Here is a 26519-nt window from a genome sequence, read left to right as displayed (position 1 = left end):
CTTAATAGATGTCTAACAAAGTTGGTGTTAGATACCTTGCGATGACTTGCTGATTTTTACTAATGGCCCAAACAAGAGCTTTTAGACTTTCATTTCTTTCATATCAGAATACGAGCATGAATCTAGCCAAAGGATTAACCTGCAGAAAAGCTCTTTTCTTATGCACCACTCCACTCCAAGAACCTGGAGAAGCACTGTTGTTGCCACTACTGGCTTCCCCGAAGGTAACTTTGCTATCACCTATCTTGGGGCCCCCTTACTTATGGTAAGATTACTCTGTCCATGATTCATAGAATCTGCGTTTCTTTCTATAGGATGAGACTGATGGACATACTAACAGGCACGGGATTTCAGGGAGCTGAATTTGTAGACCAATTCAATAGGGATGAATGGGGATTTAATGCTTACACTGCAAACTTGGAGATTTCTTGATTTTTCTACAACACGGACTTTATTCTGGAGGCAGAAATATCAAAGACTCTTTGATGGACATCACTTCGAAAGTGCACAACTCTTGCATTTGGAGGTCCATATGCAGTTTCCTTCCAACCCTGCACTTAGAGAATCTATGACATGTAAGAGCTGGTTCAATAAGTTTCTGTTTTGATAATAACTGGTCGGGTGAGGGATCACTTTCTAGCATGGGCTTCCCTGGAACCGACCCTGAACTCCTATTTAAAATGAATGCTCATCTTCTCGATGGATCCCTTCTAAGCTCTTCTACTCTTGGGGATCAGAATTTAATTCAAAAGCTGTTGAGCTATAACAATATGCTAAAGGCTGCCAAGAACTCTCGGGTATGAAAACGCATTAACAGTGGTGACTTTCCTACCAAATCTACTTGGAACTTTCTTTCCTCACTATCCAACCTCTCAATGGCTAAATTCGTCTAAAGCCTTGTTATGCCCCCTAAAATTTGTGTATTTATTTGGAAACACTGGCACAACGGCCTAGCTCTTGAGTATCTAAATGCAGCAGCTATGCTGAAGGTTACGCAGAGTCAGGAAATCATGTCTTCTATCACTGTGAGCTTGCTGCAGGTGTTTAGAGGTTTATCACCTCCTTGTTTGGTGTCACGGCACCTAGTTCTTCTTGGCAAGAGACATGCATTCGTGTTCCCTTCATTTGGTGCTGACCAAGTTAAGCTCACTGTTATGCTTTTACCAGCCTTAATTCTATGGGGTTTGTGGAATGCTCGCAATGTGGTTCGCTGTGAAGCCCACTAGAATTAATTGAATTTCCTAATCAAGAAAATCATTGGTTGTATGACTTTTCTTCATTACCAACCAACCAAACTTGTTGCAAGGTTTTATGCCTCTATTTTTTTTATCATCAACTAAGAATTCCTATCAAAGTTTTCAAGTTTTCAGGGAATGCAATTGTCTAGTTGATGGGTGGTCTAAATTATGAGGCGGCTAGGAATGATTGTTCTTTCTCATCTTCACTATTGCTTCCACGGCTTTTGTTGGGTTTACTGGACTCGTTTGTTTTCACAGATGAGATGAGTTGAGATAAATATTGACACGATCAAATCCGATTCTCAGGATTTCAATTTGCACAAAATCAGCTAAGGAATCATCACCATATTTTTAGCCATAGTCATTGATTTGTAAATATCAGTTATTTCCTTACATTTATTTATTTCCATATTTAGTCTGACTTCATGTATCTATTTAATTAGCAGTGTATCATTGTAATTGACAAGTCATTGAGAATAAAATTATTCAGTTTTTCACATTCTTAACATGGTATCAGCCTAAACACGATCCCTACCCCACCCGAGCCCTCCATGTCTTTCTCTTCCTCTTCCCCTTCCGATGTCCCCTTTCCATATATTCTCCATCCCTCTGATTCTCCTAGCCTAATCCTTGTTTCTGGGCTTCTTACAGGAGATAATTTTTCAAAATGGCAAAAAGCCATGACCCGCGCACTCAATGCCAAGAATAAACTCAGCTTTGTCGATGACTCTCTTCCCACCCCTGATTCTAGTTCTCCTGAATACAAACAATGGAACCAAACCAAGGACATGGTCCTTACCTGGATTTTGAACTCCATCAGTCCATCTCTAGCCAACTCCCTTGAATATCACACAAACCCACGCGAAGTTTGGGTTGACCTCCAATCTCGTTTCAACCACGGCAACAATGCCCATCTCTATCACCTCAAGCGTGCGCTCTCTTCTCTACAACAAAACACCAATTCCATCCATGAGTATTACAACCACATCAAACAAATTTGGGATAAATTAAGTCATCTTCAAAACATAAATGATCTCAAAGACATGCAAAACCAAGCCGATGATGAGCGTGTCTTCCAGTTTCTCCTTGGCCTCAATGATTCCTTTGCCCAACTCAGAACCCAAATCCTAGCTATGGACCCACTTCCTCCCATTACCAAGGTTTTTTCTATTTTATTTCACGAAGAACAACAGCGCCTCCTTCAGCTCCACCCACTACCTTCGGATTCTATGGTGTTTGCAGCCGCCACCTCCAGCAACCCACGGAGCCACCTTCGTTGCACCGAATGCGGCAAAATGGGTTACACCTGTGACCGCTGCTGGAGGATTATTGGCTACCCACCTGGACGTGACCAACGCTCCAAGCCGCGCCCCTCCATTCTTGGCAAACCACCACCTGGCCCAGCTCCGGTAGTCAATCAAGCCTCTTCCTCCTCCGATTTGTTGCCTCTCCTTGGATTGATGCCGGAACTCTACCAAAAATTGATGGATCTGCTGAACCCCACACCCATCTCCACCAACTTTGTCAGTAATGCTATTTCCTCTTCCCCCTCCTTTGATAGTCACCGTGATTGGGTCGTGGACAGTGGTGCTAAGGCCCACATGTGCCACGAACGGCATGCCTTTGTTGACCTGCAATCCCCCTTCTCTCTTGGTTAAACTGCCGAATGGCCATACCCTTTCTATTAAGGGTATCGGCACTTGTCACTTATCTCCTTCCCTTACACTTTTTAATGTCTATTTTATCCTTGATTTTCATTTTAATCTCTTGTCTGTCCCTTAGCTCACCACTAACACAAATTGCATTGTTTCTTTTTCCTCTAAAATTTTTTTCTTTTAGAACCCACAGTCGACGAGGCTGATTGGAGCGGATGATTTTTGCAATGGGCTTTATGTGCACCGGCCCAACAATGTTCTGGCTTTTTCCCTGCAATCCTGTACTAATAAAGACTTATGGCACCGACGCCTAGGTCATCCTTCCCCTTTGTTTCTTCCTCAATTATTTAATAGTTCTCATGTTGTCTCGGATTGTGATATTTGTGCTCGTTCTAAACACACACGTTTGCCTTTTTCCTCTAATGATAATAAAAGTATTTTTTCTTTTAATAGAATATTTTGTGACATTTGGGTTGGTTACCACACTTCTTCCATTTGTGGTTCTCATTATTTTCTCACTATTGTCGATGATTTTTTCCGTACCACTTGGCTCTATCTTATGCGTCATAAATCTGAGACATACACCAATCTCATGCATTTCTTTGCCCTTATCCAAAATCAATTCAATACCACGATCAAAAAAATTCGCACTGATAATGGCCAAGAATTTATTTCGCACAAATTCCAAACATATCTTCATAATCACAGCATTATCCATGAATGTACCTGTACTGAAATTCCTCAACAAAATGGCGTTGCGAAGCGAAAACACAGACACCTCTTGAATATTGCTCGTAGTCTTCGTTTCCAAGCCCACTTACCCCTCAAATTTTGGGGCGAATGTGTGCTCACTGCTGCGTATCTCATTAATCGTACACCCAGTCGCATTCTTTAAAATAAATCTCATTTTGAACTTCTCTTCAACACCATTCCAAACTATACTCACATTCGTGTCTTTGGTTGTCTTTGTTACGCCCAAACCCTCGGTGCTCAACGAGATAAATTATCTCCCCGTGCCTCAAAATGTATCTTTCTTGGCTACCCCAGTAATCACAAAGCATACAAACTATATAATCTCGACACCCAAACCATCTTTTTTTCTCGTGATGTCACCTTTCATGAAGACATCTTTCCTTTTCAAGATCTTCCAGATATTTCTCACTCACCTCTCCCTATCCTTCCCTTACCCGTTCCCAAACCTCCCCTACCAACCTCACCCCCTCTCCTCCTCTTATCACCACAGACCCTCTATCTATTTCTATCACAGAATCTCCATCCACTTCTTCTCGTCCTTGTCGCACTACTACTCGACCAGCTTATCTCCAGGATTATGTTTGTCCGACACTACACGCAGGGCCCACTGCATTATCACTCGTTGCATCAACCTCAAGTATTGTTCACCCTTTATCTGTTTTTCTTTCTTATTCTCGATTTTCCCCTTCTCACCTTACAAATTTATATGCTCTCACCACTTATGTTGAACCTTCTTGCTATTCTACTGCTCTTCGTCATTCTCATTGGCAGGAAGCAATGTCTAATGAGCTACGTGCCCTTGAAGCCAATTCCACCTGGACACTTGAGTCCCTCCCTCTTGGAAAAAAACTCATCGGTTGCAAATGAGTCTTTAAAACCAAACTCAAAGCCGACGGCTCAGTTGAAAGATATACAACTCACCTCATTGCAAAAGGCTACACTCAAGTTGAAGGTCTCGACTATCATGAGACTTTTGCACCCATTGCAAAATGACTACTGTCTGGTGTTTGTTAGCTGTCGCTGCCACTCAACAATGGATCATCCACCAACTAGACGTCAACAATGCCTTCCTCCACGGTGATCTTGATGAAGAAGTGTACATGACACCACCTCCCGGATATTGCCCTTAGGGGGGAGACTCGTGTCTACCGTCTCCGCAAATCTCTCTACGGCCTCAAACAAGCCTCCCGCAACTGGTTTTTTAAACTAACCGATGTGCTTCTTGATGCAAGTTTCACTCAATCTCAAGCATATCACTCTTTGTTCACATTGGTCACCACCACGAGTATCACCGTTGTGCTTGTCTACGTCGATGATATCCTGATTGCTGGCAATGATCTCTCCCAAATCGAGGTCTTCAAACATGCTCTCTCCACCAATTTCAAAACCAAGGATCTTGGCCCCCTCAAATATTATCTTGGTCTCAAAGTTGCTCGTTCCAAAAAAATGCATCTTCCTTAACCAACGAAAATATGCTTTTGACATACTGAATGACAGTGGCCAGCTTGGCGCTCGAGTCGCTCATTTTCCCATGGAACAAAATTTGAAGCTCACAAATCAAGATGGCTCCCTTCTTTCTGATCCGAGTGCCTATCAACAACTTGTGGGCCGACTCATCCACCTAACCATCATTCGTCCTGATATTTTCTTCGCCGTGAACATCCTCAATCAGTTTATGCATGCTCCCTGTCTTCCTCACATGCAAGCCACCACTCGTGTTCTTCGCTACATCAAAGGCAGTCCAGGCCAAGGCATTTTCTTTCCGTCCTCCAACACTTTGCATGTTATGGCCTATACTAATTCTGATTGGGCCAGCTGTCCCACCACTCGCCGCTCCACCACCGATTTTTTCATTCAGCTTGGTTCGAGTCCTATTTCATGGTGCACAAAAAAACAGACGATCGTAGCCCGTTCTTCCGTCGAAGCTTAATATTGTGCCATGGTCGTCACCACACGCAAGCTTATCTGGTTGAAACAACTCCTAATTGATTTTGGTATTCCTCATCCTGAACCTTTTAGTTTGCATTGTGATAATCAATCTACTCTGCACATTGCCCATAATCCTGTGTTCCATGAACGCACCAAACACATTGAGATTGATTGCCACATTATTCGAGACAAGATCCGGTCTGGACTCCTTACTGCGGTCCACACGTCATCACATGAACAAATTGCGGAGGAGTATTGACACTGTTGGGAATAACTGTATATCTAAGACTAACTCGAAGTATAGTAGCGGAAATAAGCAAAAGAAAATACTGACAATCACATATAAACAACCCCAATATTTAAGTGGTTCAGCTCAAAGTGAGCCTACGTCCACTGGTGGGGTCGGTATCAAAGCTTTCACTATCAACAAAGATGGAGTACAGAAGAATAATACAAAACTTCTTTCACAAAGAAGTTATCTCTTTAGCTCTCTAACTTCTCTCAAGAAAATCACTAAAACAAACAAAAGTGATTTCTGAAGTGTAAAACAAAAAGGGGGGCGCCGTTTGATATTTATAGAAACAGTGAAAATTCACTTCTGTGAACATTGGCTCGAGCGAACTCTCGAGCGAGTGTCTAGCGAGCGTAGGGTTTTGACAGTTTGCTCAAGCGAACTCTCGGACTTGAACTTCGCTCGAGCTGAGTGTCGAGCGAACTCGAGCGAACTCTCTGACTTGCATTTCGCTCGAACTGAGTGTCGAGCGATGTTGAGCGAACTCTCGGACTTGCATTTCGCTCGAGCTGAACTAACCCTTCGCTCGAGCGAACATACAACTGAGCACTATTTCAACTGACTTCAAGCCACCTCTTAACAGACACGATCAAATTCGATTATCAGGATTTCAATTTGCACAAAATCAGCCAAAAAATATTATTTTTATTTTGAAATTTGAAAAAGTTATAAAATAATTAGATTGGATGAGATGAGAATGACAGTGAAAATAAATGAGGCCTAAAAATTGGATTTAAGCGGTATCGACCCCCAACTTTCGACACATTTGTATATTATTATACACTTCGTGGAAAAGGAGCTTGGGTTTTAAAATTTCTTGTAACCTCCAAACTCCTCTTTTGTAAATGTTTTTAATCCACTAAAAGTGTTCTGGGTATATAATTTTAGATAAAGAAATTTTGGGTGATGTCCACTTTTTAATATGGTATACACAATTAAGGCTTAGAATGAAAGAGAGACATAATAAAGTAGAATGTAAAAACAATGCTCGAGAAATACTATAAAACCAACATAAAAATGATATAGAGCGTTTTCTATATTTTACATAAAATTTAATTGCTACTATACAATCAATTTCATTAAGATATTTTTACTTTTTTTTTTTTTTCTTTTTGAAGGAAAAAAATCCTATTTCCTTACACTCCGTCTGTAAAGCCAATCCAGAAGTTTCAAACTTTTAACCAAAAAGAGTAATTTCTTGTTTTGATGTTTTTTTTTTTTTCCCAATATGAAAAAATCATGTCAAAGATTCACGAATTGTTTTGACAATTTCACATTTAAGCTGCCTGTGCCAATGAGAATGGATCAGCAGAGTAGAAGAAAGTCGAGCCTTTTTAATTTATCCAGGTTGAACATGGATGAGCCATTTTTGTTGTTAACCATCAAGAGTTTAACACAAATGCCTCATCAGGCCACAATATGGTAATGAACATGAATGAATCGAACTACTGCTTTGGGCAGCCAGCTCCTTCTATCACAACCAATGCCTGCTGTTGCTGCACTTGTTCGCTTGTATCTGCTTTTCCTTGGTCCATTCTGGGCACTATATGCTGTCGGCAATATCGGAGTATAACCAGAGATATAAATGCTGCAAAGGTGAGATCGCATCTTAACATAAGAATACATCACTCCACAACAAGCAAGTGCTCTAAGTTTCAAATCATATTCTTAGAACAAATTGCAAATACATGTGACAATTTGGGTTAGACAGACTTGAGGATAAGGTGGTGGTGACTCCTTTAATGCTATTGATGCGGGCATGTTAAACTTAAGACACTAACTCACATTGTCGGGAAATTACCTGTGAAAATACGGGTTTTTATAGTAGACAGATTCCAAAAGGCAGTGATAGCTGATGCAGCCACAATCTTCTTGTGAGAGCAAGCACCCCATACTTCAGCCACCCACCATTTCAACCACTCAGCTGCAGACCAATAACGCTTGGCTTTAGTAATACATGGACAGGAAACTAAATATTTTAGGGTTCTTTTTTGTTTTTGGAATACCTTTTTGGTTGATCTGAATCGAGTAGCATGAGTATAGTTTTGGGACACTGAAGCTGAGAAAAAATCCTGTCCAGCAATACAATAATGAAATACATCCTCACATCAAGAACTAAACACCCCCACAATAACCAAAATCAAGCACGTATTTGCACAATCAATTTTATAAAATGCTGAGAAATGACAAAAGAGACTGAAATCGGTGATCATACCAATTGCGCAGAGCCTCCATAGAGTTATAAGGTGCCCGTACTCAGCTCCTAAAACTAGTAATGGAGCTACCTGTGAGCAGAAAATTATACGCTGATTCATGACTCAAGGAATCTCAGACAACGTGGTGTCAAACATGAATAAAAAAAAAAATCCAAAATTTGTTACCTTGAGGGTCATGGATGGCTCTCCTGAGAAGAGTTCTCTTGTCTTTGAGATTGCAAGATTTGTAGCTGGAAGTATCATTTTAGCTAGACGAAAAATGTCATCTTCTTTAAGCTTAAAGTCATGCTTCTTTTCGTCATTATTTCTGCAATTTATAAACTTCTATACTTCAGCAAATAGAGGAAATTATATTAAAACATAATATGAAGGACTTGTTGTAACCTTTGACAGATTGAATTTGAAACGAATGATGCGCCCAAAAACAGAAGTCCCAGTTGGGATATCGCCGAGAAAACGCTGAAATCATGGCATGGGGTATGTCTTAGATCCTTGATAGAACAGTTAAATTGGAGAGAGAGAGAGAGAGAGAGCGGTAAAGGAAAAGAGAGATACACACCTAAAGTTGATTCCGCTAGTAAAGCAAGAAGACAAGAAACATAGAGTTCCAACGCCAAACCAAAGGCTTGACTTCGCAATATCTCTCCACATAATTAAATCGTTTATCAGCTGCCCAATTCGGTCAAGATTGCCTCCATCATCATCTACGGTTTCTAATATCGCAAACCACCATCCAAAACGAGCATAAATTAATCACTACAGCCCCCAAACAGAAACGAAAAATAGAACAGAAAACTGAAGGAATCCAAAATTGACGAAGAGAGATACGCCGACTTACTTGGAGATAAACTTGAGGAAGGCACAGAAGGGACCAAACTCAGCTTCTCCTTCTTCGACCGGACACTATGCCTTTTTTTCCTGGGCTTTCCAATCTCATCCATCAAGCCTAATTCCTTCTCTTCTCGAATCTCAATCTCCGATCTTCTCCTCGACCTTCTAGCATTCCTCGGCGAGGCACAACCCAGTAGACCCATTTGTGCTGTCCTGCTTTTGCACCTCCGGCGAGAGCCAGCAGCCTCCACCTGCTCCTCAGCCATATCTAGCCGATCTGCAAGACGGGTCTTGGATTTTCGTAGCGGAGAAGATGAAAGAAGCAAGAGTTCATGAAGAGGAAGAGAATTGGAAGTCCTTAGAGACAGTGTGGATGGAGATGGGGTGGCCGCCTTCTTGGGTGATGGAGATGGGGCGAGGTCAAGAGAGAGATGAGGAGGTTCTTTGGTTTCAACGTTGAGATCTCCAATTCTTGCAAGACGAGAGGCCCATTTCGTTCGCAACCGGGAGGGCTCCGATCGATGGGAAGACGGTGTTGAATCCATTAATGAGTCTGATGTTTTATGTAATTGGATTATGAAAGATTTGTGGGTTCTCTGAATAAGGAGAGTGGGTATCGATTGAAGAGATGAAGCGAGGGTTTGGACAGAGGTCTCTTTGTGCATGAAATTAAGTTCGAGGTATAGTAGCCGTTAGGCAGATTTACAGACAAAGGGGGAGCTACGGTTGGCTTTTAAGTTTTTGAATTTTGAGGGAGGGGACAGTGGGACCGTGAGCTACAACGGTAAAAAGTTTTGGGCCGTTAGATTATTCCGTGCCGTTAGTGGGGTTAATATGATAAGACTCATTATGGGCGTATTTTGGATGGTATGGGCCTTGGGGGTTGGAGCATTGCCGATGTTTGTTCTAGACGCATTTCGGCCGTTGGATTTATATCGGTAATAATGGGTCATTGGATCGTGGAGAAGGAGGATATGGTGCCCTCATGACAGCAATCACTTCACCCTGGCAGATTCTAATCACTATGCCAATACCAATTTGAGTATGATTTTGATCAATTGCAACATCCCAATTTGCCTTGAACCTGGTTTTTCCTGAGGAGCTTGCCACAGATATGGTGCAGACTTATCTACCAAGTTTCGATCTAAACAAAATATTTGGAGGCATGAAAATACCATCATAGATCACAGCATTCCTCCTAAACCAAAGCTTCCTCATAATGATAGCCACTTATGCAAATTCATTCAGATCAAGGATCTCACTGAGAAACAAAATAAGGTTCAGAAAATTAAAAAAATCACCAGTTATCTTTTGCACTTTTTTGCAACAGGCACTCCAAACATCCTGAGCTGTTGCACAATTCCATAGGACATGCATAACATCTTCTCTAAAAAGACCACAAATAGGACAGAGATTCGAGTCCATAACTGTCTTCAAAGCTAAATTGGCTCTTGTAGGTAAATCATTTTGACAGGCTTTCCATAGAAACAATTTGACAGCCATAGTTTTTTCCAAAGATGGCTTGCTGCATTACCAGTAGAAGCCTCCCCTATACCCCTCCCTATCAACATCTTCTGTAGGTGATAAGCACTTTTAACAGATAAAAATCCAGAGGTATTATAAAATCAAATCTGCTTATGAATACTATATTAATCATGCCAAGGGGTATTTGCAATATAGCTTCAGCATCAGAATCATTAAAGGTAGCCCCCACCAGCTCAGAATTCCATCTATTTGTTTCAAAATCAACTAATTCTTCCACCATTGCAGTGCTAGGTAGTGTGTTAGGGGATGTTTGAACTACAAATGTCAAAGGTTTAAGGATCCATTTATCTTTCCATTGCCAATTCTCCAAACCAAACCTTCTTTTAATAACATCTTAGCTCCATGGATACTTCTCCAGGCATAAGAAGCTTTATATCCCAACTTTGAATTCAGAAAATGACCATGACTATAAAATTTTCCTTGCATAACTCTTGATACCAAAGAATCAGAATGCTGAACAAGACCTCTGGTCCCCCACTTCTTTGATGTACACATTTTTAACTAACCTACCCAGTGTATCTTCTTGTTTTCCTAGTGATGGCCCCATCAAAAACCCTGTACCATCTTACTGATATCGTGTAATAAACCTTTGGGAAGCTAAAACACATTCATACTATATGATGGAATAGCCTGAACCACAACCTTTATAAGTGCCTCCTTACCAGCTTGTGAAAGAAATTAGGTTTTCCAGTTACCTGTTCTGTTCCACACTCTATCAAGAAGCCACCTGAAAGCTTTAAGTTTTCCTTTGTCCACCATATCAGGAAACCCCAAATATTTATCATCACACTTAATGGCCTGTACACCAGTAAGACATATAAGGTGCTGCCGAACTTCTTGCCTAGGGTTTTTACTAAAAAAAGACAGTTGTCTTGTCTTTATTCACTTAATTTTTTATTTTATTTTTTTTCTGATCAAGCATATTATAGATTAAATAAAAGATACAAAGTTTGAGGTGGATCATTTCCATTATCAATATGCAGAAAACATCTAAAAATTTTATCTAAGGATAGGCTTCCAAAAACATGATTGATATGTGCACAACTGAATGCGCACATCGATTTTGAGATCGATGTATTTTAACAAATTTTCAATCTTGATGAAGATTAGATATGTGCTGAATGTCCTTGATAATAATTGATATTTTTCAAAATAAAGAAGTATCTAGGCTTTCAATAGATGTAATTACCGATTGGAAATTCCCTTCTATTATTGCAAGACATTGAGTTGAAGCCATATTGGGCTTTATTCACTTACTTTACTTTGCTTGCTTGACTTTTCTCTTGCTTTGTTTTGTTCAATGGACTTAGCATGAGTCATCAAATCATTTATCGTGGTTTGATGACACAACGTTTGTATCAAACAGGAGAATAAGTTGTCACTAACTTGAGACTTGGGAAATAAGAGACTGAATAAGTTGTCACTAACTTAACTTGAGACTTGGGAAATAAGAGACTGAATAAGTTGTCACTAACTTGAGGCTTGAGAAATAAGAGACAAGAATATATGTAATAAAGGGGGTGCCTAATTGTGGGTACCCATTCCTCTTTATATGATGAAGTGGCTTAGTAACCACTTCAAAGTTCTTTAATGGTTAGCCTTTAGAGCTAGTCGTGGTCACAAATTGGAGGGGCTATGTATAGCTCCTTCCCCCCTTAGTGCAAGAGATCATTTTGGAATAAATAGAATTCTCTCTCTCAATTGTGTTGGTTCTCTTTAGTCTCAATATTTAGGTTGCAGAAAATATGATTGTTATCCTGATTTTTACAACGCGACATACTTCATGATCATTGAAAGAGATGATTTCAATCAAATAATACTGTGAAAAAGTTTGTTGAATAAACGCACCCGATCCAAGATTTACCACTAAACAAAACATTGCTTGCATTGTACTCTAATCTAAATTTTCTAACTTGACATGATGTGAGCGCTGGATCCATTGTTCATAGTTGGGTCTTAACCAAGTGAGATAACGTCGTTACTTAACATGCATATGCTAGGTTGTTTTAGCAGCCAAGTGATACAACTATTTATTCACTTTTAGATTTATCTAACTGCCAAAAGAGAGAGAGAGAGAGAGAGAGAGAGAGAGAGAGAGAGAGAGAGAGAGAGAGAGAGAGCAACATAAGTGTGAGGGTGGTAATCCCCAGGGCTAGGTCGGGACAAACAGGCCCAACCCATAAGGCCCAAGCAATTCTAGGGCCCGAGGACAAGGGATGGGCCAGGCCAAGTCAGCCTAGGAGGCCCGGGAGGAGAAGCAGTCAAGAAACACACACTGGCCAGGGGCTGGAAGGCAGAATTGTTTGACTCCACTACTAGCCGATAGCCCCAACGCGCGAGATCAAGGACAATCTCTGTCCCTTAACCCCAGCGTCTAAATAGGCCTAAGGAGTGGACGCATTTGACTGGGGCCACACCACATTTAATGAAGGGTTGAAACAGGCATGCCACGACAAGGAGTCATATCGCATTTAATGAAGTCCGAGGCTAGGCATGCCACGACATGCCTCCTGGGTTGTCAGTGGTCACCACGATCAAGTTTGGCAAGTCTGTTGCACAGCAAGCATGGAGACACGACTTGAGTACGGAGCGACATATCCACAATCTCCTTCCCGAGGATCGCCCCCGACCAGGTATTTATACCCCTTCCATAAGTGAGGGGAGTGGGTTCAGACACTTTGATACTTAAGATTTAATAATTCTCACAAGGAAATCATATATTGACTTTGTCATCGGAAGTGTCCTCCACTACTCTGAAACCCTCATTTCTTCATAGTTGCAGGTAGATGGATTGGGCCCTCATGTAGTTGTTCGGGTTACGAAACACGACATCAATAATAAGAATTTGAATTGTAGCAGAACTTCTTCCAATGTTATTACTTTGAGATCCAGCAATGTTAGGGACAAGGAGCTCGTTCCCATATCATTTTTGTTTTAAATTATAAGGAAAATATAATTAGTCGTGCTACATAGAAATCTCACACTCTACATACCACTTAAAACATATGATTTTACTCTTTTATTCTCATATTGAAATATAAGGATAAAAGAATAAAATCATATATTTTTAAGTGATGTGTAGAAGTATGAGACTTATATTTAAAAGTTTTCAGATATAATACGTACGTGCACAATATAAAATATAAGGATAAAAGAGTAAAATTACATATTTTAAATAATATGTAGAATGTGAGATTTATATCTAGAATTTTTAAATATAATACGTACGTGCACAACTATTTTATAGTTTTTACGCAACTTTTATTATTATAAATTTTCAAACTTGAAAGTTGAAACCATCAAAGTAAAAGGTTGAAATAAATTTAAAAAGAAATAACATTTTATTAAATAGTTGTATAAAAGTTGTCAAGCATTTCTGTCCCTAGGTAGTACTAGTGTACTACATCCGTGGTTAGGATGCGGTCACGTGAAGTGGCTTTTACGCCATCCAATTGCAAACCACCGCATGCTGCCTAATTTTAGACTTTTTTTTTTACCTCTGACTATGTATAATCTTTGTAAGAGCATTCTTATTAAATTGATTAGATTTATTTTTAAAATTTAATTAATATTATATTTTTTTATATTTACCTATTTTATTTAAATTCAAGATTAACTATTTCTTCTCTATATAATAATTAAATATTATTAAATTAATAATTTTTTTATTTAATTTATTTGTATCACATTTTATAATTATACTAATTTAATATTAATAATAATTATATTCTAATTAAATTAATATTAAAAAAATCATATTTTCAAATGTCATTTAATGTTAATAAAAAAAATTGCGATTAAAGTTAATTGGAATGAAAAATTATTATTTTAATATTTGGTGAACCAATTATAATTCTCAATATTTTGTTAATCACTGTAACAAAAATTCAAATTATTTTGAAAATTACTAATTCAATATAGAGTCTTTTTGATACAAATTATCTAAATTTTAACTAATCTTCTCATTTAGCCAAGCCAATAAGAATGCTCTAACAAGATATATTTCATTATCCAAATTCCAAACATTTTGAAAGAACCCAAGTGCATGTTAACAGGAGGAGGATTGATGTTGGCATGCATGGTGCATGGACCTTATATAAATAAATAAATATATATATATATATATTAAAAGCATCACGATCGATATTTGCATTTAAAATTACGATATCAAAGATCTTTAGGTATTACTTCCTTATAATAAACTGTTATATTTTGGAGAAAAGTTCAAACACCAAGGGGGTGGGTCATGATTCATCACATCCGAATGAGAATGATGCCCAATCTACCTTTCATGTAATTGAGCTAACAACACAAGTAATAGGGTCCTTTTTCTTACTAAGTATTGTAATAAGAGGAAAAAGCTGAATCCGTACGTGTGCATTGCCGTGTCAGTTAGGGCTGGGCAGTTTCAGCTCATGACCGACCACTTCCCTTCTTCTATTGAAATTTCCCACCTCTCAACTACCATGACGGCCATCACCCTCCCTCCCCCGCCGCTTTTCTCCTCTGCATCCTTAAACGACGAGATTTATTTGTTGTTAATTTCCTCTGGATTACGTAAGAGAAAAATTTTATTCATCATCTTCATACACTACATATTATATTTTATTTTTTTTCTTTTACTAAATGTATTGTAATATATGGATTATAAGTAAAAGAATTCAATTAATTTAAGAAAAATAAAACAAATTTTTTTTTTAAAAAACAACTTAAAAAAAGAAAAAAATATAGTATGTGGTGTATGGTATATGTGATGATGAATAGCAAAGTTTTTAATCATATTTGTTAGGTGGCACATTTTAAGTTATTGTTTATTTAAGTGGTTAACACATAAAATTACTTATAATGTATTGAGAAAAGTACACATTTTGTAAACTAGATAATAAAATAAAATAACAAGAATAATTTAAAAAAAAAAAAAAAAAAAAGAATTCGGTATCAAGGCGCGTTATGATGGGTGCTTTCCTCCAAATCTTAAAAAGTCATAACTTTTCAATCCGTAAACAAAATATTTAACATGCGTCAATAGTTATAACCAAACAACACACAAAGGCCTAGCCATTGAACCGACACTTACATCAGTTCATGATGTTGTGCACATGATATTAATACTAAATATGATTAAAATATTTTAATAAACTAACTCTAAAACTAAACATAAGCCGCCACATTAACAGTGTGATTGTGGATGACAAAATCAAATATAATAAAGAATATCATTTCTTCTATTATAAGTGTAGTGATAATTTAGAGAGGCAAAGTGTAATATATCCTATCTTTCTTAGGGGAAGCCTCAATTCATTCTAATAGCAAATTATACAAAGCAAGCTTATATTTAAAAAAAAAAAAAAAATGGGATCAATTTCCTTGTGTACCCGTTACCGATCACGATTTGCCCTCTAAAGTGGCAATTAAGGATGTAAATTATAAAATATAACGATCTAAAGAAAAATCATAAATACTGATCACCTATCTGTATTATAATTGATGAGCATTAAAATCATTAAAATGTATAAAAAAAAATTCCTTCACAAATAATATGGGATGATCTTATTTATCACTTTCCTATACTCAACTTGAAACGTCATATAAATTGTTACAATTTGATAGTTAAGAGTGTCAATTGTCAGTTTTGAATTTGCAATGCAAATTAAAAAATAAATAAATTAGGAATACAAAATGTCATTTTCTATAAAAAAGAGAAAAAGAAAAATATAAGCACTTTGAGTCTTCAAAGTCGTAGATGCAAGGACCCTTCTCATATCGCTTGATAAATTACACTTACGATAGGGCGGAGGTATTAGAAGTGCACATCTACTATTGACGAACTTAAGCCATTTAAACATCAATGCTTGCTTAGCCTTCAATTATTCAAAAAATAAAAAGTGAAAATAAAATAAAATAAATGAAATACACATCGGTATATTTCGTCGGTGCACATCCTCGGTTCGTGTAGAAGGATTCCTTATAATTTTACGTATAATATTATACATATGGACTAAAAGATTTATTTGATCAATTTTTTTTAATTTGGATTTTGAATTATAAAATTTTTATCATATCAATAAATAACACATTAAAATGTATTTTTATATGAATAAAAATTATAATTATAAATAAAATCTTCCATCAAATAAATCCATCAATTATTAAATTTAAACGTATCAAATCAAAAATAAAATAAAAATAATATTATTTTATTACGTAATTATATATTATTAAGTGGTAACTTTATTATTTCTCTAACAAATTAGATGCTTCCTTCTACCGCGTATACTTTAAAGGTGCGGCTGGCTGGCCGCCATTGCAGTCAACGTTTGGCGCTTCTGATGGCTTGCTCTTAACGCCTTATTACACGTGGCGTCCGATCTCCCCGACTGCCGACTGGTAGGGCCCAAACCACACAACTAACCAAGCGGTTTATCCAAGATTCCACGCAAACCAGGGCGGCGGCAGTAGCTTGCATACGTGGCCCTTCATCTCATTTCTCGTGGTCCCGTGGACAGTACGCATCCGTTCACGTGCTGCGGACCTTCAGTTGCCCACCGCCCCCATAGTTCGTCTCCCACGCGTTTCTGGCGGTCGTGTACACTGTTCACGGTTATAAACTTCTAAATTTAGATTATTCCATCTCATCTTATTTAATTATTAAATTTTATCAAATTTTCATAAAAAAATAAAATAAACAATTCAACTTTTACAAATTCTAAAATAAAATTAATATTAAAAAATATATTCAAATAATATTTTATTCAACTTTCTATTTTTATTTCAACTCATTTTATTTCATCTATAAAAACAAACAAGACCTAAGGATTAATTTGATTACATAAAACTAAATTATCTAATCTCATCTCATATAATTATTACCATTTTTTTAAATTTTATATAAAATATAATAAATAATTCAACTTTTTAAATTCTAAAATAAATATAATATTAAAAAATAATATTTTATTTAACTTACAACAAAATATTTTATCTTATTTCATCTAAATTACATAATCAAACAAGACCTAAGGCTCAGTTTAGATTTAGAAAATATTTCATTTCATTTCATCTCATCTTATCATTACAATTTTATTAAATTTTTACATAAAATATAATAAATAATTTAAAATTTTAAAATAATAATATTAAAAAATAATTTTTAATATTTTTTATTTTTTATTTTTTATTTAAAATCGTTCTACCTCATCTGTCAATCCAAACATCCTCTAAAGTGATCAGAAACAATTTCGTTTGGCAAGAATAGGATAGAATAAACAGCTCATGTCAGAAAATGACAAAAAATCTTAACATCGGCGAACATCATTATTCACATTAAATTTTTTATTTTCTGTTTTGCCGTCAGTATAATTGTAGAAAATTAATTAATAAATAAGTAAGTTTCACATTTTTTATGAAAAAATAAACAATTCTGATACTTACGTGATAAATTGATAATTGATAAATTTACTGGATAACGGTAGAACCCATTATTTTTTCAAAAAAAGAAAAAATGCAACGTAAGTATATATGTTTTCTATGTATATAAAAATAAATATTCTATTTATTTATTTATTTATTTTGTAACTATTATCAGAACAAATCATATGTTCTCAGATACATTCCATAGGTGTAATAGAACTTTTTACTTATAAATCGTGTGACTGATATATTTTCCACTATTGATATGGTATAATTATTTTTATAAAATATATTTATTTTATAAGTATTATAGGAACAAAATCACATGTTTTATAAAAATAAATTCAATTCCCTTGTAATTTAATTTTTTTGAAAAATTTTATTCTCAGAGCAATTCTAATAAAATATTTATTTAGCATAATTTAATTTGGAGCATAAATTTTAAATATCAGCATCTACTGCATAAGTTTTAAAGAAGATAGCAATCAATGCTAATAATAATAAACATTTTATAAGAAAATAAACATTTTTTAATCTCAATGATAAAGGTGATTTATTAATCAAATTTTACTATTTAAATAATATAAATAATCTTACTGAAAAGAATAAACTCTTTTTCATAAATCAATTTCTTTTAGCATATAGCATCAATCTATCAATGCATGTATCACTCTGGAAGAAAGAAGACGGAGTGCTGCTACTCCCACCGATATTTGGTATCGAAATGGGTACGGAATCGTGTATTCTGTGTTTTTTTTAAATATATATAAATAAAAATAAATACTTAAAAAATAAAAAATTTATTAATATAAATAAAAAATTTAAATTTTATTATTTAAATAATATAGATAATGTGACTTAAAAGAAGACTATATTTTCGTATCGAAATGGTACGGAATAGTGTGTTTTTAAATATATATATAAATAAATACAAATACTAAAAATAAAAATAAAATAAAAAACTGTTAATACAAATTATATCGGTGTAGGCGTAGCTGTCATTTTCCAACAAATAAAATAAAGTAGACAGCGAAATCTCCTCTACAGATCCGATCGAATCAGCCGACGCATAAGAGGGGACCCACTAAGAGCGGCAGCGACGGCACCTCTTTTAAAAAGCCCAAAAGGGCCATTAGGCTCCCACCACGTGGGAACCGATGACGCTTCCTATCACCTGCCCGGAAGGAACCAGCTCCGCTCCCAATTTTTCTTCCTTTTTTTTTTTTATAGAAGAAAATAAAGATTCCATTTTTTAAGCAAAAAAACAAAATTAACAAAAAGGGAGGGAGGACGGCAAAAAGTACACGTGTCATCGATAGAGAGTACGACATGCACTCCGTCAACACGGAATTCTTTTTGCTTGGCCCACTTACGTTACGTAAGACCCTGCACTCCACTCGTGATCTGCTGGCCACTGCACCTTCTGTACTGCAGTTGGTGTGTCGGGGACGCAACTCATTCCGTAGACTGTTTCTACGTAATCCATTCACTTATCCATAATATATATTTCAGACAAAATGAATGGGTTTTTTCTCTTAAATTTTCTTTGGGAAAAAAAGAAGCAAAAGAACAGGCTTGAATGGGTCATTACAAGGAGCCTGTTCTATCCACATTCTCTGGGGTTTTGTTCAAAACATGCGAAAATTAAGAAAGAGGCCAGAATTTGAACGAAACATCAAATTTCAAATCATCGTACCATTAAATCTGTAATTCATAGATACTCAAAAGTTAATATCATCGATCCCTTAATTACATTGGAGGGGGGAGGTGTTCTATAATTAAGAAGAAAAACAAAAGAGCTTTGCTTGTGATTATTACAAAACTTATGGGAAATTAAGCGTCCACCGGAGGTGCAAGATTAAGATCAAGATTCAGTTCTTTTCTCGCTCTCGGCTTGCAGTCGACGACCGACGATGAGTCTGACTCGCTCTGGACCCCACTTCCCATACCTAAATTGAAATCAACCGCCGATGGATCGAACCGGATGGGGTACGTCTGGGTCACAAACTCAGGCCGACCAAGCGCGTCCACAAACAAAACCGGACTCACGTGTGAGAAACTACCTACCACTCCCCCAACATACGCCTGTTGATTAAGAAATGGGAACGGAGCCGCAACAGGTCGACCCAGAAAACCACTGCCACCGCCCATCTCTTGCAGGCGCGAGACGCCACGCGCCTCGGCTTTTGGACTCGTCGACTCAACGGTGCTGCTCTGGCTGGGGCTCCGGTCGGTGGGAGAGCAATCATTCGGCGATGGGAAGTTGGTCTTGGCCTTGGAACCGCGGAATTCTCTGGCCGCAGCGTCGTAGGCATGCGCTGCTTCTTCGGCCGTGTCGAAGGTGCCGAGCCAGACCCGGCTCTTCTTGCCGGGGTCTCGGATTTCGGCAGCGTAGCGGCCCCACGGTCTCTTCCTTACTCCCCTGTAATGCATCTCTTTGTCATCGGCAGTAGCCCTTCTAATATTGCTTCCCTTTCTCACTCCAAGGCTGTCTTTCACTTTGATAGCCATTCTGGTTAATTTTTCAAGCAGAAAGGTGGGAAAATCAGGATAACGTGATTCTGCAACGCAGAGATGATGAGTTCGTCTTTTGTTATGGAGATTGGAGAAGAAGGAAGGGGATGGGTGCTTATATACAAATTTGGAGGCCAATAATGTAATTTCGTAAATAAAATTTAAAAATGAAACACCAGTGAGAGAGAGAGAGAGAAATTCTGGGGGTGCAGTCAACGAGGGATTTGACTGAGAAAGAGGCGCCGCCCAAAGACAAGGGGCACAATCCTATGAGAGTTGGGGGTGAGACTTATGATGATGCTGTTGGGGGTTACGTGTCACACGGGAATTTCGGGGCAAGCGGCGATGTGTTGATGCGTGCCGGCTTTTTGCCTAACCGGGCCGTTCTTACGGCTCATCTTTTTGTAGCATGGTGCTTACGCTCTTTGCTTTGAGCGTGTATTTCACTGTACCTTTGAAATTTTCAACTTCTGGATGGTTGCCATATAGTCATTGAAACTTTTATAGCGTGCATCACACGCTCCTTTATGAGATATGGGCATGGTAGTAAGCGGTATAGCCTACGACCATTTCTTTGTACAATTGTTGTCAGTATTATCCGCCATCTTTTTTTTCTTTTATTTATTTACTCTCTCATATTCCTAGGCAGCCTTTTGAATCGCGCTTTTTGGACCGGCAGTTCGTGACCACTCGGTGGGTGCATCCACTAGACTCGGGACACGTGCCCATGTCTTGCGCTCGACGCGTCCGCCCTGACAAGCCGTGTCGTGCGCATCATTGTTTCGGTGCAAATCACCTAATTTGTTTTTATTTTTGTAATTTAATTTAATTTTAATGAAGTTTCTATCTTTGTCCGTGCGCTTTTGAGGTCGTGGCATTTGCCATGGTCCTCTGCTTCGCGTGCTGTCACTGATCTTAACCTTTATGAGAGGGTCAAGTCAAAGGATTTGAGTGGCTTGGAAGGTGGGGGGAATGAGTCCGCCAAGCGCGTGAGTTCGGTATATCGAAGTTTGTTAAAGACTAATTTCGCAGAAATTGATGTTATGCTAAGATTCGCCGCTAAGTATTGATGAAAAAAAAAGAAAGTCTAATTTCGGTTTAATTAAATTCTAATTAAAGATTAATGTTATACACCATATTCTTATTTTATAATATAACGTGTGAGATCCCATCACACATCCTCCTGTCCGCATTTGAAAAGCCATGAGACGATGCCTGATCTATCCACATTAAGCCTCGTTTTATTTATATATATATAAATTAAAAAAAATATTTTATTTAATAAAACGACCCATTTAGGTGTTTGATTGATTACTATATAAAATAAAAACCCTAGGTTATTTGCTCGTCTTTCCTCCTCCTCCTTCTTCTTCTTCTTCTTCTTCTTCTTCTTCTTCTCTCTCTCTCTCTCTCTCTCTCTCTCTCTCTCTCACACCTTTGACGTTCTCTTCACTCAACAGTTTCCTCTCGTCTTCTTCTCCTCCGCCATTCTGTCCTCTCATCTTCTCCTCCCTCCTCTCCCTCTGAAGCTTGTGAGTTTGTGACTGTGAGAAACGATATCTTGGACACGGGCCATGTCGTGGCTGTGGGTTTTGCATAGAGACCCACTGCCATTCGAAGTCGTTGTTTTTTGCTCAGACCCACAACCATGGTGATGGTTGTGGGTCTTGCTGGAGTAGAAAGTTGCCATATTTTTTAAGTTATAATTTTTTGATCTGTATGAATTTTAGGGTTGGATATGTTAATTTGTTGTTGTTTTTTGTTGGTTTTTGATTCTTTTTTTGTTTTCCAGTTGTTTTTCTTATTTTGGTTTTGGATCTGTTGACTTTTCCTCCATGATTGGGCGGTGAGCTGGGTGGGGCAGATGGTCGTTGGGGCCAATCCACTCCCCGGCATCCGAATGGGGCCCTCACCCATGGAGAGCGTTGTCGGGGTTCGGGGGGTGGGCCAAGGCACTTCCTGCTCGGGGGTGCGAGTATCACCCCTAGAAACCGTATGTGACCCTTTTTTTTTTTAGGGTGCGTGTTTTGTTTTTTTTTGTATCTGTGACGTTATTGTTTTCTAATTGCATTGTTTTGCCCTCCCTTCAGGGTGCCCTACCATTTTTTGTATAAATAACTTGGATTCCTTGTGGAGGGGCCAATGGGCTCACAAACAGAAGGACTGAGCCCACACTTTGAGAAAACTCTGAGTTGAAGGGCTTCGGGCCCTAGTCAGGGATTGAGAAGGAGGAAGCATCCCCGGGCCATGCAATAATGAGTCCTAGAAAGATTTTCCATACCCAATCCTACCCTCAGTTGCGCATGCACGTTAGAAGCTAGGATAGGCATAGGAAACTGGGACAGTGTACAACCAAACATACCCTTGCCCTGATAATCCGCGGGAAGCCTGCTACATTAAATAACTTGTCCCTAATGCCATGATGCATATACACTATCGACCAGGATGATAGTAAGAGATTGGCCACATTAAATGATTCGATACGAGATCATAGCAGCATAATCCGACGAGGGATACTGTCCCTAATAGGATCCTAGAAAGAGGCCACACATCACCACCTACCTCAGTCAAACACGATTGAAGGCATTGACCCAGACAACCGAATTAAATGCAAGGCTCACATGACTCTCCATGGGTCTGGAGATCTCGTTGAACACTTTGAAACTTTCAAGAATCACATGACTTTTCATGGATTTCTAGGAGAAATCACATGCCAAGCTTTTCCCTTAATTTCAAGGGGGATGGTTCAGAGCCTTGCTCTCGGGTTTGATCAATACTTTTGAAGAACTCGCTAGGCTATTCTTAATGCAGTTTATAACAAGCAGAAGAAGGAGGCGGCCAGCCACGTACGTGTTATCTATCATGTAGCGGGAGGATGAGACTTTGAAGTCATACTTAACCCATTTTTAAAAAGGATGCATGACAACTAAATATTAGGATGAGAAGATCACATTGGCCGCACTCCTGGGAGGCGTATGGCCAAGGAACATGTTTATGATAGCTGGCGAGGTGAACCTTGACCACTTTGTAGGAGCTTATGGGTAGGACATACGATTTTTTCAAAGCTGAGGACACGCTTAGAGCCTTAACATCCCCTAGAAAAACCAAACTGGAGGAAGCAGAAAAAAAGTTCCCATGTGCAAACTGCTGACAAGGCCCTAGAGAAACCTAGGCAAAGTCGGCACAAGGGGAGGCGAGACAGAGACATTTCCTAGGAGTCAAAGTTTCAGGTTCGCCCATTCAAACTTACATGTGCAAAAGGAAGGAGAAGAAAGCTCGCGAGGCAGCAATAGCCGAACTGAGAAAAATAGCCATTTCTTTGCTTGCCATTAGCAGGAGGGTCACAAGTTGGAAGATTTGTATACTTCGAAAAAGAAAATGGAGGAAATGAGTGAAGACGAGGAGTTAGAGCGCTTAGTGGCTGAACACTCAATGCCCCTACCTAAAAGAGGATCCACGCACAGGAGCTAGAGTTGATCCTGGTGGTCACAGAGGAGCTCAAGTCCAATGCGACAGAAAGAGGCGCAAGGAGACACTCGTGAGGCCTCTCGTCAAAGGCCCGAAATGGAAAAGGCACCTCTGGGTGAGATCAAGACCATAGCTGGAGGATGCTCTGAAGGTGGCCCAACTTCCTCCAGCAGGAAAGCCCATGCCCGAAAGGCTCGGTACAAGGAGGTAAACAAAACGTACTACCAAGAGAGGTGACCCTGGAAGCAAACAAAATGATAGACTGCAATAGCCATATCTTTCGACGATGAAGTTTGCAAAGGTGTCTTGTAACCCCCGCTATGATGCGTTGGTGATAACATTGTTAATCACCAACTATACTACCAAGAGAGTTTTGATCAACAACTGTAGTTCGATCAACGTTCTCTTCTTGGATGTTTTTATTGAGTTGAATATTGATATTTGTAAATTGCGCCATTCGCCCAAGGCGCTAAAAGGGTTTTCAAGTGAGGTGGTATAACCTTAGGCGTCATCACACTACCTGTCTCAGCACGCGTGGCACCACGTGTCGTTACCATCATGACTGACTTCTTAGTGGTGAAAGCTCCCTCATCCTACAATGCCATTCTTGGATGCCTGACCTTGAACAGCCAGAAAGTTGTAACTTCCATTTATCACCAGAAAATGAAATTCCGTCAGAAGCAAGAGAAGGAAAAATTTGAGGCGAACAAGTGTTGGCACGAGAATGTTATGTACAAGAACTCAAAAATTGAGGAGAAGAAGTCCTTATGATGGAGGTCACGACGCCAGATGAGCCACCACCCTTACCACCAAGACTCATCGACCACGAAGTGGAAACAAGAGATGAGCATCGCCTGAACCAGGCTGAAGCGAATGAGCTACTAGAGTTGGTAAGAGCATTGGCAATGGCCTAGCCATTGCCAAGTCTAACATTTAGCTAGAATCTCAACTTTTGGCTATAGCATCGACTTTTAACCAGGTGAACCCATATTGGACTAGCCATCTTAAAGTCAAAATAATAATATAATACTATATATTTTAATAATATTTGACAAATTTATTTATTTATTTATTTTATTCTACAAATACACTTCATATATTAATTAATAATTCCATTTCAATTAGAGAATTCTTCCTCATCCTGAAACCAATTACGAACTACATGTACAAGAAATTATATCAATATCTCAAGGACCAGAAAACAACATGCAATATTCAAAAGAACAATACTAAGTTAATCTGTAAGATTTCTGCATAACTTCCCAGTCTTAAAAGTAGGGGTGTAAATTTAAACCGGGAAACCGGAAAACCGGACCGGACCGGACCGAACCGGACCGGTTGGTCCGGTTTTGAACCGGTCCGGTCCGGAACCGGTTCCTATTTTATGAAAACCGGCCGGTTCCGGTCCGGTTCCGGTTCCGTAGTTTTTGGGACCGGACCGGACCGAACCGGACCGGTTGGAAAAAAAATATATAAAAATTAATTTATATATTATACAAAATATTTATATATATAATATATATAATTATATGTTAAATTTTTATATATAATATATATAATTATATATCATATATGAAAAAATTTTATATTATAATTTATAAATAATAACATAAAATGTTAATCTTAAATATGAACATTTGTAATTTATTTGATCATATGTTATTAATATAATTATATATAAGATAATGTTGTTATAATTTATAAAATAAAAGTTTAATCTTAAAGATAAAAATTTAATTGATCAAATGCTTTAAGCATAATATATATATATTAAATTTTTAATAATATTTTATAATAAGAATTAACACTTTATTATATGTTTTTTACATTTAAAAAAAACCGGAAAACCGGACCGGACCGGACCGGAAACCGGTAAAACCGGAAGTACCGGTTTAGGAGGGTAATCGGGGCGTAATCGGTTTTGAAAAATACAAAACCGGTAAATACCGGTTCGGTCCTAGATTTTGTCCAAAACCGGACCGGACCGGACCGGTTACACCCCTACTTAAAAGAGAACCAAACATTAAAAAATAAAAAATAAACAGCTTGCGGAAACATGAACTTGTGATTTCTACCAAGCCCTGATGGAGTAATCTTGAAACATACATGATATCCTAATTTCTCAATCAAACAGACTGAAGCCCATATCATCGTCTGATTCCTCTTTCTCTTCCACCTTTTCCTCTTTATTTGGCTCTGCTGCAGTAGCAGCAGCAGCAGCACCGTCGCCACCACCTATTGTTGCAATTGCAATAGAACCACCACCACTAGAAGGGACATATGCCAATTTCTCTCTTCCAGATGCAATAAGTTCAGTAATGTCTTTACCCTTCACCTCAGATAGGAGCATCTCAATCTTATCATCAACAACTTTAGCTCCAACGGATCCAAGGATGTCTTTCAAATTCTCAGTTGAAGGGCTGATGTTCCCTCCCAAAACTAAAACCCCCAAAACACACAAAGTTTCAACAACATTGAACCAATCCAAGCATAAACATAATTTTTTTTCCCCGAAGACAAAGAGAGACAATTATTCACATGAATTTGATACTAGCCTCTTCCTCCCACCTTCCTCTTATCTCCCAATCTTCAATATCCTTTCTAAGGCTTCCTGAGAATTGTGGTTTCAGCAATCATGGAAGTGACAATATATGGATCCATGTTAGAT

General features: G+C 38.2%; 4 protein-coding genes across 4 annotated transcripts; 1 reads left to right on the top strand and 3 right to left on the bottom strand.

Annotated features, from left to right (window-relative positions):
* Positions 1–1918: 1918 nt before the first annotated feature.
* Positions 1919–2896, top strand: LOC118348506. The gene has a single exon (XM_035690353.1). It carries the CDS (start codon positions 1919–1921, stop codon positions 2894–2896), a length of 978 nt encoding a protein of 325 aa, XP_035546246.1.
* Positions 2897–7181: 4285 nt separating this feature from the next.
* Positions 7182–9623, bottom strand: LOC108986630 (reticulon-like protein B17). Its single transcript, XM_018959310.2, has 8 exons — positions 8922–9623; positions 8643–8796; positions 8468–8542; positions 8249–8390; positions 8083–8152; positions 7874–7939; positions 7669–7791; positions 7182–7455 (listed from the first exon to the last, which is right to left on the bottom strand). The coding sequence occupies exons 1-8, from the start codon at positions 9577–9579 to the stop codon at positions 7313–7315; spliced, it is 1431 nt and encodes a 476-aa protein (XP_018814855.1). The 5' UTR covers positions 9580–9623; the 3' UTR covers positions 7182–7312.
* Positions 9624–19539: 9916 nt separating this feature from the next.
* Positions 19540–20485, bottom strand: LOC108986643 (ethylene-responsive transcription factor 4-like). Its single transcript, XM_018959328.2, has one exon. It carries the CDS (start codon positions 20378–20380, stop codon positions 19703–19705), a length of 678 nt encoding a protein of 225 aa, XP_018814873.1. The 5' UTR covers positions 20381–20485; the 3' UTR covers positions 19540–19702.
* Positions 20486–25961: 5476 nt separating this feature from the next.
* LOC108986634 (60S acidic ribosomal protein P2-1-like) lies at positions 25962–26342 on the bottom strand (the record flags this gene model as incomplete). Its single annotated transcript, XM_035690352.1, has 1 exon — positions 25962–26342. A coding segment is annotated over one exon (369 nt), but the record flags the coding sequence as incomplete, so codon positions are not given.
* Between the last annotated feature and the right edge of the window lie 177 nt (positions 26343–26519).

The sequence above is a fragment of the Juglans regia genome, chromosome 1 (assembly GCF_001411555.2).
Source record: "Juglans regia cultivar Chandler chromosome 1, Walnut 2.0, whole genome shotgun sequence".
NCBI lineage: Eukaryota > Viridiplantae > Streptophyta > Magnoliopsida > Fagales > Juglandaceae > Juglans > Juglans regia.
This window is presented reverse-complemented; position numbering and strand designations above follow the sequence as displayed.

What these genes read in the sequence shown, in the direction of transcription:
- LOC108986643 (XM_018959328.2), bottom strand. Translation starts at nt 20,380, where the DNA reads ATGGCTATCAAAGTGAAAGACAGCCTTGGAGTGAGAAAGGGAAGCAAT.
- LOC108986630 (XM_018959310.2), bottom strand. Translation starts at nt 9,579, where the DNA reads ATGCACAAAGAGACCTCTGTCCAAACCCTCGCTTCATCTCTTCAATCG. An exon ending in TCAAATTCAATCTGTCAAAG is followed by an intron (nt 8,391 to 8,467) that starts GTTACAACAAGT and finishes TATAAATTGCAG; the next exon opens with AAATAATGACGAAAAGAAGC. An exon ending in ATGGAGGCTCTGCGCAATTG is followed by an intron (nt 7,940 to 8,082) that starts GTATGATCACCG and finishes ATTGCTGGACAG; the next exon opens with GATTTTTTCTCAGCTTCAGT.
- LOC118348506 (XM_035690353.1), top strand. Translation starts at nt 1,919, where the DNA reads ATGACCCGCGCACTCAATGCCAAGAATAAACTCAGCTTTGTCGATGAC.